The 12,115-nt window shown below is 34.7% G+C and overlaps 1 protein-coding gene across 1 annotated transcript in view; it reads left to right on the top strand.

Moving 5' to 3' along the window:
* The window catches only part of inpp5a (inositol polyphosphate-5-phosphatase A), a 145,455-nt gene that overhangs the window by 54,725 nt on the left and 78,615 nt on the right, over positions 1–12,115 (top strand). The window contains exons 3-4 of the mRNA XM_088916039.1: positions 2,131–2,231; positions 2,601–2,688. Of these exons, the coding sequence (XP_088772165.1) occupies positions 2,131–2,231; positions 2,601–2,688 (189 nt within the window). The remainder of the gene's footprint in view (positions 1–2,130; positions 2,232–2,600; positions 2,689–12,115) is intronic.

The following is a 12,115-nucleotide window of genomic DNA, read 5'->3' as shown; positions in this document are numbered from 1 at the left end:
CAATACATAACTGTCACATTCTCAACTCGCAAGTAGGGCGTTGTGATGCGTGTCCTTCTGGAATGTTGTTACATCGGGATGATCTTATGGAGTGGCAGAGAATGTGGTCCCTGGATGTAGTGTCATTGAAGCAGTCATGTGCAGTCAGGTTGCTGTCAGCAGCGCCAGGTAGAGTTCAGCAGTAACTAGACTGTCCTACCCAAACCATAACATTTGAAGATTTCTACTGATTGGTGTTCGTGCACAACAATTAGTGTATCATTCTGTGTGTCTGTCCAAACTCACTGATGCCCAGCAGGGTGGTCTGCACGAGACCTTGATTCATCACTATAGAGGACTTGACTCCACTGCTGACGAGTCTGCCTGAGGTGACTTAGTACTTTAAGAAGATAAGGTCACTCATGACTAGTTAATAATAATCTAAAACATTACATTTCATGTCATTTGAAATCAGCCTCAAAAGTCTGTATGCCTTTTCTATATGCATGCATGAATAGAATGATACATTTCTTTTGATGCTCTGTATAAGATTAGTGATGGAATATTTTTCTGTACTTTTTGTACTTTTCTGTACTCTGCTGTACTTATTGCACCTGGTAGAACGTGGAGTTCACATTTTGAGAGTCAGAAAGAAAGGCTATTTCTGCAAACAGGAATTTTAATGTGCTGTTCAATGTGTTTGCTGTTTTATAAAACATGCTCAACATTTTCTTATGCTACTTATTAGACACATTTTACCCAACAATATAGCTGTTCAAATGGTCTAGAACCAAGAGATCAGGACTGTAATGCAATAGTAATTTCCTTATGTGTTTTTAACTTGACAAATTCATTTGAAAGGTTTGTTTCAGAAAACATCCAGGGGCTAAATTGTGAGGAAACATAAGTATCTCCCCTAAGGAGAAACTCAGCAGAGGTCCCCTCTCAAAGATTTGATGGATTGTTGCGATGAAGAAGTAGTTTTGTTTGAATGTTACATAAACACAGAGTAGGCCCGGGGGATCAGAACCTTTTTTCAGTGCAACTTTTACAATTCAGTGTATGCTTTGGATATACATACAGTGCAAGTAGAAATTATCTCAGTTTGTGGCAAGTAGCCTATAAATGATTGTTGTAGAAATGTGATAACTTGCAAAATGTTGCTGATTCACTCTTATTTTTGTGTACAGTAATATAGGGTATATGATATTCTGTATTAAATATATAATTAATTATACCTTCTACACTGCGTAGATATATTAGACTTTAAGTTTGATGGATTTAATTCTAGAGGCCAGGGGTGGGTAACCTTGGCACTTCATTTCATGCCATTACAGGACTTTGAACCTTCCAATACATTAATTACCGAGTTGATCCTAAATTGTTTAATTAACCCGGGTAGTGAAGATCACTTTGATAATTAAGCATTAGCTGGAACAAAAATTTGTAGTGGAATGGATGTGCCAAGGTTGTATGGTGCAGGTCATCTTCCCAAATTTTTTTATAGCGTCGCTTCATCTTGATATAAACTTTGTTTTGCAAATTATCAGACATGACTATTATATTATTATGTTACATATTTAATTGGGTATTATGATTGGTATTATATTGCATGCTTAAGGAATCTCTTTCTCATCCATGCTAAGTAACACTCAGTTAATGTGCAATGCCTGGTGGCCACTTCTCTGCACCAGTGTCTTGTGCTTTTTAAAAGGATATTTATATTTCCTGATATAAACAGGATGGGGCTAAATCTTTAGGACAATCGTATGTGAAGTATTAAGGAAATTGCATCTTCTAACCTTCCACTGCATAGAAATGCTTTTCCTAAAAAGTAGAAAATTAATCCTTTTTATTTTTTTATTTTCTTACCACTAGGTGGCATAATGTAGTCGTGTGATTACTTCTGCTTAATGCAGATTTGACTGTACTTTTTAAATTTATATCCACTTTATTTTTATTTAATTGTGGTTAAACTGAGGAAGCATCACTATATACAGTAATCACTATGTACAGTAATATAGAATACCTGATTGATCGGAATTGTTTTGACTGCTTAATGACATCATTACTCTATGTACAGACCATATATAATATTTGAATTATGACCAAATGATTGAACTAATACTATGCTTTTTGTTCTTTTTTCAGACTGTACATACACATAAGCCTCACTTTCTTGCACTACACTGCCAGGAAGTGGGAGGAAAAAACTATGAAGATTCTATGTCTCATGTGGACACTTTTGTCAAGTAAGTGCAATACCAAATCCTGTGTTTGTTTTACTGTTTTCTAGGGGATGTATTTTGTTAAACTGCAAGTACCACTGAAAAACAAGGAAACAAAGATTACTGTGGAGTTATAACAGTTGTAGTTCTGTGCCTAATTATGAAAACTGTGTAAAAATAAGGGAATAACTCCCCCCACTGGTGACATCTCAACTTTATTTTTGGAATTTATCAGTCTTTATGTGCATTGTTTGCATAAAAAGTTAATGTACATGAGTCTGCCAATTATGTAGTGAAAATATCTCATGAAAAGTTTATAGTGTGCGCTGATATGATTATGTAGTACTTATACGGTGAGGGCCCAGTCATGTGATTTTTGTACATTTCTTTCAGAGAGCTGCTGTCCAGTGATGCAATGAAGGACTACAACAGAGCCCGGGTTTACTTGGATGAAAACTACAAATCCCAAGAACATTTTACGGTAAATGGAATTTAATCTCTTCAGTTGAAAACTTGATTGTAAAATGAGATCTGTATGGGAAAAGCGGCCTTCGGGTTTCTAAAACTGGAGATAAGAAAATATTTTTAACAGCCTTCTTCTTTCAATGCAGTTTAAAGAAGTATTTAGCAGCTTACATCTTTCTCTAAAATTCAGAAGTGCTTTGTTGGCATTTTGAATAAAAATCATGAACTCTCTGTTCATCTGACATCTACATTTTTTAACTTGAATTATTATAACCATCTTGCTTATCTGTTTATGACAACATATACTAAGCTTTTCTTGTACATGAGCTCAATTACAATTCCACTTTCAATACATAAAGCAATCAAACTCTTAATCTATTTTCAGCATCCCTTTGAACATCAGTTAGTTACCTTTTTGTTGACATATACTGACTCTTATTAAGTCTATCGCAGTAGCACCTAAACATACAGTAATGTGGATCAGAGTCTTGGCTGTGAGGAAGAAGTCTCCTTCCATTTAACCCATTACGCTAAAGCACTATTTTGGTTGACGTGTGGGGGGCAGTGAGTATAGTGGAGCTGCAAACAGCACTTATTGATCAGTGTTAATGCACACGTATGTTGTGTATTCTGGTTAAATGCCTTTCTGCCTTGTTTACGTATGATACCTTCGGAGATTTATCATGTAATTACCTTTTAGTTTTCTGTTCTAGGTGGCAGGAATGTGACTGGGGGGAAAACATTAAAATCCATGTGAATCAATGACAGGGTTGTGACAGCTGTTAAATCCTTTGAAGATTTAGTATTTACATACCTTGCCTTGTGATCAAATTATTCACTTTCATGCACTTGGGTTTCACTGCTATGCTGATGGCATTTTGGGTTTACTTGCCAACCAAATCAAATACCCTGGCTGCTGTTTCTGCACTTCACAGGTGACTGTCTGATAATAAGGTTTAGATTCTGCAAACTCCTTTTGTGCTGCACTCTGACTGTACTGAGGTTACGCTCATAGGCTCCCTACACCAGCTTCAAAAGCTGATAACTTCAGTCACTAATGCTATAACCATACACTTAATAGAAGTTGAAAACCTACTTTGTTGTAATGTGATTTGGCATTCTGGGAATTTCACAAAGGTTTCTTTCTTCTATCTGTATATACTGCTTGGGCCCATGATCTTGTCAATGCAAGGTGAACGTTTGGTACATGTTTTTATTTAATAAAGATTAGACAAGTGTAAAACCTATAACTTCTAACTTATTGGGATATCCTATAAGGTACTAAATAGACTTCCCCAGAATTATGTGGCTTGTGTGCTGTTTCCATCACCACATAGATACCATCCTCTGTAAATTGACATGTCTCCCTATGAATTTTAGAGAAGACATTAAGGTTCTCCTGCTCATGTGTAAAGCATCGACTAAGTATAGTCAAACACTTAATCAGAAATCTGCTGATTCAGGTCCATGGAAGACCAAGTTCCACATAATAGGCTAAAGAGCCTTCTTTGGAGCTCACAGCCCCAAACAATGACAGATTTTGTCGTTGCTGACATTTTTAAACTGCCTTAAATACATATCCTTTCAGTAGAGTAAAGCTTTTGTTGTGCAGTTTACTTTGACTCATGGTTTGACTAGGTCTGTTTACTTTATTTACTTTATTTCTGTACTGTTGTACAGCATTCTTAGTTCTTTAAAATCGCTCAGAAATAAAACCTTTTTAGCATCATCATTACATGTGACTTGTTTCAAGCTTTTCGCTAGTTCTTTGAGCATGAAAATAATTTGTTTTGAAAATTATGTTCCACCAGAAATTCAGAATGTTACTTTTAATTTACAGCTATTATTATTCTGTATAGTTTGTTGAGTCTTATTAGATTAATTGGTGTACGTGTGATTTATTCTTTAGGATGAATCGTTTGTAGTTTAAGATGTAGCCCAGTTGCAAACTTGTTACTGCCTTTATTGTGAATTATTGTTTTGGTGAATGGTATTCTGGAATTATTACATTATTATCTAAGCTCTAAGCAACACCTGGTTTCTTGCAGAGAATTAAAAGTATTTTCTTAACAATAAGAATTTGAGAGGACACATACATTTGAAGAAGTGTTCCTTCTTACAACTTTGTACATAATAAGAGTAAAACTAGGAAAGATTTTAATTTTGTCAGGGAAACTCGATGTGTCTTTTGTCATAGACATGAGTGTGATATATAGTTGGTAGAAAAGAAAAAAACCCTTTATATGAAAAAAGTGAAAAATGTAAGGCTCACCACTGCTTTCTTTGCTTTATATAAATGTACTATATAGTTATTAATTTAATATACAGTATATATCTATCGTCTTGGACAGTGAGTGATACAATAGGTTTTACACAGTTGTTTATAAAAAATTTTGGAGGCACGTTAGGAAGAATTAAATGTTCTCCGGGGAAAGTGACTGCAATACTACCTAAATTCCACTGGATGGCAATATTCTACTCAAGCGGTGGCCACCGCTAGTCTTGGAGTACAGGAGACGAGCTGGTCTTCAGTCACCTTTAATTCTTCAGTTAGTAAAGACTTGGAAGTCGTGAGTTTTGATCAATTTAGTAAGTTAATTAGCTCAATTAAAACGGCAATTACATTCTGTTGTCCTGGAGATCTACACTGCACTACTCCCTGTGAGTTTTAAATTGACTTTAAAGTCACAATACATTCAACTTAATTTCAGTTGCATGGTAATTATAGTAATTAATTAATTTATTTTTTTATTATTCCTATATTATTATAGCCTTTTTCATTGCAAAGTACTGAAATTTCATTTCAAAGTACAGGTTTGGTTAGGCATAGTGCCTTTCAGTGAGTCCATGCAACAGAACTTGAAAACAGTGAGTTCATAAATGTAGTTATTTCACTTAACATGCCTATGCTAAGTCTGGGTGTGAAGAGATGAGGCCAGGTAAGAATCTGTGGAGCTTATTTTATATATGTGAAAAATGATTAACAAAATATAATTTTTATTTATTTTGGACTGTTCCTGACAAATTAAATATATCTGGAAATTAAAAGGTTATTCTTTTTGTATTTTCATTGAATTAGAGGTTTTTGTCTTCTCTTGACTGTCCTCTTGAATTGACTGGGTTTCTACCTCTAAACGAAATCAGTGTAATTAGTGCACATCATCTCTTGGTGGCGCCAAATGCTGCTTCTTATTAAAACAGTGATGTAGTCTAGCATAGATCATATACTTTTACCTTGGCCACTAAACTGAAGTTATATCTATTGAGTCTGACTGAAATGTGTATTTCTTTTCATGTTCTTGATTCAGTTACCTAGGAAATTATTAGGACAAATGGGGAGATTTATGTCAATTCTAACAGCTTCTGTAAAAAAGAAACATGTAACCTAGATAATGTTATTACATAGTTTGCACTCATTAACAGATTTTTTCCTTGAGTTATTTAGTATGAAGCAATTATTTTTAAAACGTTATATTTATTAGGATCATGTATAAATTTGTTTATAATAATATATGTTTTTGAAAGATACTGAACAACAAAATTTAAATGTGACGTAATGTAAACAATGCAAGGGTAACATGATGCCAGATAATTTTTTTTTCCCCACATGCCCATTCATTTATTTTAGCTGTGCTTTAACTCCTGAAAGAGTGAGGTATTCCTTGTATGGACTCTGTACTCTTGGTAATGTGAGAGGGGCGGTCTGATTCTATCAAGATTATTCTCCACTGATCTGTGCTGTGTTTGAGGCTTAGCCTACAAAGCAGATTTGTAGCTCGAAATTAGTGATAATATATATTTTTAAAGCACAGGAAAATAGTTTTTACCAGTCGCTTTTAATTTGCTAGTATGTGCTCAAATAGCACCCGACAGTAAGACAGGAAATATTACAGGAAAAATGTGTCCCTAATTTTTGTATTATAATAACAACAGCAATAATGGCTCTGATGCTTTTAGTATTTTCTCCTGCATTTTCCATAGTTAATTACTTACAAAACAGTGTGCATTACCTGATACACTGAGAATAATAATACATTCACAATCATAGAAACTATAGATTTATGAAACCCCAATCTGACTTGAAGAAAACATGCCCTGCGTTTCTCAATTGTAGTTCATAGTGTGCTTTTAAAAATAAAGGACTAAAGAGCCCTCTTGCTCTCCTGTGATGTGTGATGTTTCATGTTTTTTTTCTAATCTGTGCATCCAGTTTATCTATAGATCACTAACTGTCTATGCTGTTTTCCCTAAGCATGAATTTGTAATATATTTTATTCAAGCAGCTTGTTAAAAAGAGCAATCATGCACAGATATGTTATATTGTATTGGAAGAATATCAACAGCCTTATAAAGGTGGAACTTCCCCCAGCGATAATGATAAATTTCACTTACTCATGTTAGACACACAATTCTTTCACTCCCCTTTCATTTTGGCATAGTGTGTCTGGCTAGGTACAATTTTAGCACCAAAGCATTTTGTTCTGTCTATTTAAAGAATTTCTGAATAAAAAGAATACATACTATCATGCTGGCACTTAATTTGAAGTAGCCCAGTAATAAATCTGTACTTCAGTGTTCTTTGCTGAGATGTCTGGAAGACCTCCTGGCAGCTCTCAGTATTGCAGAGAAATACGACAGGTTGTGCAACTGAAGGAGCATATGTCTATTAATCACAAAGCCGTGAAAAGTCACACATGTATTTATTATAAAATTAACTAACTGCCATAATGATAAACTGATTCTGCTATTGCTAGTGTTGTATTCATTTATTTGTATATTGTGTATTGATTGGTGTTATAGCTAACAGAACTTTATTTTACTGTTTTGTCCTTTTTGGGAGAACTTAATAAGCATTTTTAGATTAATGGCACATAAAATGGAATATTAGATGTACTGTGATAAAAAAAAAACCAAGGAGAATCTTTTCTTCAGGTGTCGTTAGAGGTTCAGTATTTCTCTCTGCATTTTTCCCATTGCTTTAATCAGAAATTAAGCTGGCAGCTTTCCTGTTTTCTTTTCATCTACATAGAGATTCATTTGCTGGACGTCTGTTGCCTATTGTAAAATTTAGATTTATTTTCTGGCAGATCAATTTGAGGTAGTTTGCCGTTTGGACCAGCTTCCTATCAGTAGTTGAAGTCTTTTGTTTAAAATAGAAAATATACTAGAATCCTACACTGATTGGTTGTAATACAATAAAAAAGTATTTCAAGTATTGGATAATATGTTTGCCTGTAAGACTGCTGCTGGATCAGATGCTATGACCTAACACCAGTGGACCAGCCTGTGCTTGCACAGGGGAAGTAATGAGTTTATTAACATTTGTCAATTGTGTCATGATGAGATATTGATTGCTGAAGGTTGAAAGCTGATGCAGGTAACTTGTTCACACCTTTCTTTGAAATGGTGTAGCTGGGCCAAAGAGATCTAGTTACCTGTATGTCTGCTGTCAAAAAGAAAACAATGAAATGAGACTGCAGGAGGTGGAGTGTACAGAGTGAGTGTGCTACGTGCTACTACAGAATTTGCACAGCAAATAAAGGGAGGATTTCTATAAATTTGCTGGTCAGGTCTCAATCAGATGGAAGAGCTTAACTGATTTGACTGTAGCTCCAATTCTTTATAGGTAGAACAATAAATGAATGAAGACATTTAATTGAGACTAGTATCATAGTGTCATTTTTTTAATAAAAATACATTGAATATGTCTGTCCTTTTAGGACTTTTTAACATGTTGAGGACCTGACTGTGAGATGCACATGTAAATAGAACTTGCTTAATAGCAGAGCCTTTGGAAAACATGTTTTGTATTACAGCACTTTTCCAACTAAAGGCTGTGCATTGCAGGTCAAAAGAGGGCATTCCGTACTTGTACAGTAGCTGTAAAGTTGATGCTGTATTATTAGACTCTGATGGATCTCTGAGACAGCTTTGCTAAATGCAGAGAATGCTTGTGGGTAGAATTACTTGCATCACTTAATTTGCCTTGGCCTTTCTGTCAAGTACCATGAGAGAAGGCCACAGGAAATCTTAATAGGAGCCTAGTTAGAGGAAACACTTCCACTTAGGTTTTCAGTGTTTTCTGAGCAGTCTATTGATCAGTGTGCACAGAAATAATGTGTATAATTTAACTGGCCAACATTGAGGAGTATAGAAAAACCATTAGTTATCCCTTGCATGGCACAGGACATCAATAGAAGGACATAACATTAACGACTTTCAGTACTCTAACTTCAGGAATGGCTAAATGAGAAAGAAATTAGGGATTTATTCCTCTTTGATTTCTCCAGTTGTCTTGTTTTACTGCAGTGCTAAGGTATACAGCAGGTAAAATGTCAATTAGGAAGGTTCTGCCAGATCATTCTGTTCCCACTCCCTTGATTCCAAGCCATTAATATTTATCATCAGATAGAAAGGTCTGGACTATAATGTCTAATGATGTGTAATAATGTCTTGGGCTACTATAGGTCTCACTATTTGAATATTCAAATAACGTGACTATGCTTTACAAATGAAACAATTCAATATGCTTCAGAATAAAATGAAACAAGGTACTGTTAAAGAAAACTTTTTAACTGGAAATGAAAAACAGTCAAAAATATGACGTTGTGACTTTGGATGTCAGGTGTACTAGTAGAACAGTACATATTTTATTGTTGTTCCTCTAAAAAATGAGCCCCACCCTCTGATTTAGACCAGACGTGATCTATTTTGTGTCCGATTACAGGTTTGAAGGACTACCTAGTGCTGGATGTGGTCACTTCAAGGTACCCAACAAGCTTGAAAAAATATAGACAAACAGCTACTGACCCAGCTTTGCCCAGAAGAATTTCTAGTCTGGTGTTGTATTGCCCTTTAGCAAGGCACAGCTTGTAAAAATGTCTGCACCAGACTTATTTTCCTGATGAAGTGATAAAAGCAGAATTATAATTAGACATGAAGTATATTTGCTAAACAGCTTATTCTTCTCTTTATGTACTGTTGAGGAATGTTGTAAAATCTTTAACAATTTATGTATTAATTAACCTCACAAGACCTGTGGTAAAAATATTTTGGAAAGGTGATGACTTCTTCTATTTAAAACACTTTTAAACACTGTTTTTACTATAAGATTCTTTATAAGTTTTTGAGATGAATATATTAATAAATGTGTAACAAAAATCTTGTGGCAACGACAGTAATGTTTAAAATAAATCTGTTATCACTCTTCCAAAATATTCTTACCACCAAGTTTTTGAAATAAAAATAATTGGTGGGCATTTGTTTTTTAGATTACTTTTAGAGATTTTTGTAATTTTCCTAGTTTAAAGATCTTACCAAGATTCCATACCATATACATAAAGATGAAATGCATATTTGCTTTATTTATTTCTTGTTTTCTGCCTGTTTGGGGGTTAGATATCTTCTCTTTTATCCCATTAGTTATCCTTTTGATGGTTACTGCTCTGGAATTCTTGCATATGTTGTTTCTTGATTACTGACCCTGCAATTCTCAAAGCAAATGACATAAAGCAAGAGGCATTTTGGTCAGTTCACCTCAAGTGTTATCATTGCTGTCACATTCATTTTGATTTTATTGCTGAAAATATTCTAAATCAAAAGAGGATCACTGTATATCCCTTTATATATGTACCCAAGCTACTAAACTACTAAAGAATCACCCCCTAACCACTTTTGTTTGAACAAATTCTGTTTTTCTGTACTCCATACATTTAAATAAAATAATTTGGTTGTGTTTGGTAATACTATTTGTAATTCATGTCTGTTAGGTACACAAAACTAAATTTTTGCTGTCTTAGGTAGGCCTGTTTTCTAGTCATGTAGCTGATGAAATTGCTGTAAATTGAAAAGGGATGTATAAATAATATATGCAATTATGCTATCATTTTAACCCTTAGGAAAATACAGTGGGAATTCATTTGCGCACAGGAGGTTGGATCTTAATGCCGTTTTATATAAAAATATATCCACATATACATGTTCACTAGATTTCTTAAAAACATGTCCAAAGAGTGAAATTCAGCACTGTAGTAAATACAATAAATGCAATTTTTTGACAAACTCATCAACATCTGAGATTATTTGAATGGAAAAAAGAGATAGAAATGACTTGCTTTTTAGACCTTCATGTGCCTGACCGCCCCAGTGGGTATACAGATCAGTGCTCCATTCTCTAGTGCTGTCAATCCTGCCAAACTCTTCACAAACACGATAGTCCATCTCATACTGTCAAACAAACAAACAAGCCCTTTGAGCATCTGCTCCTGTGGCGAGATGTGACTTCATAAGTAACAGATACAGCTATGGTTCAAAATATATCTGTTATTCTAGCTGTATATTGCCTGATCGCTATGTTTAGATTTTTTTCTAGAACATGATTCATCATTTAAACAATAGATTTTTTTAATTCAGATTTTGATTGTCACGATAAATATCACACCCATCCAATGGTACTGATTATCCTGATATACCAGTGTTCCTCTAAATTATGTATTTCTTTAGTTAAAATAAGTTAGAGAATATTATATGACGATATTGTATGCTTATTTATAGGCTGGTGCTATAAATGAAGAATTAAATAGCACATTTGCAGCCTTAGATGTCAGTTCTAATGAGGTAAATTCCAGGTATGTGTAGCCATCCTTTTATTTTAATGTCAGCTGTAATGGTGACACTTTCCTTGCCTTCATTTTAAAGGATGCTTTGACAGAAGTGAAAAACGGCACTAAACGTCTTCTGATAAGTAAAATCAGTAGCAGTTATCCCCCAGCACGTTCCAAGCTGCTGGAAGATTATCTAGATGTCAGAAAATGGCACTTTGCTTTTAGAGGGAGTTTAGCCTCTAATTTTTCCCCCAGCACGCTTCAGTAATGCAATAACAAAACACTGTTAAGCAATACAAATTTATGAACACTTACTGTTTCATCTGTGATAGAAACTATAGATGGATTGCATGACAGCATACCCTGTAGTGCTTATATTTTTCATGTTTTGGGGAGTTTTTTCTCTGTATGCCTTGTTTCAGTATTAGCTGTCACTTAGAGCATGTGTTTACATGAAGGAAGATCAAAACCTCAAGAAAGGCATGAAAAGAAAGGTTACATTCGAGGCACAGTATTTAAAAGGGTTAATAGAAATGATCCATAACATAGACGCTTTCTGGTCTGTTTGTACGTTCTGTTTACATGGCGGCATGTAACCAGGCTAAAATATTGCAAACTAAATCCAATACCTCTTATTTCAATATGGTGAAAATGACAGAACAGACCAAACCAATTTAAATGAAGTAGATGTCAGTGCAGTAATATTGTCTGGCTATAACTCTTCCTCGTCATCCCTCATGCACATTTGCTAAACGGACACGCACATACGCTTATGCAGACACACACACACACACACAACTTGGTGAGCGACAATCAATGAAACAGCCTTCTCGAATGAAT

The sequence above is a fragment of the Atractosteus spatula genome, chromosome 5 (assembly GCF_055471065.1).
Source record: "Atractosteus spatula isolate fAtrSpa1 chromosome 5, fAtrSpa1.hap1, whole genome shotgun sequence".
Lineage (NCBI taxonomy): Eukaryota > Metazoa > Chordata > Actinopteri > Semionotiformes > Lepisosteidae > Atractosteus > Atractosteus spatula.
This window is presented reverse-complemented; position numbering and strand designations above follow the sequence as displayed.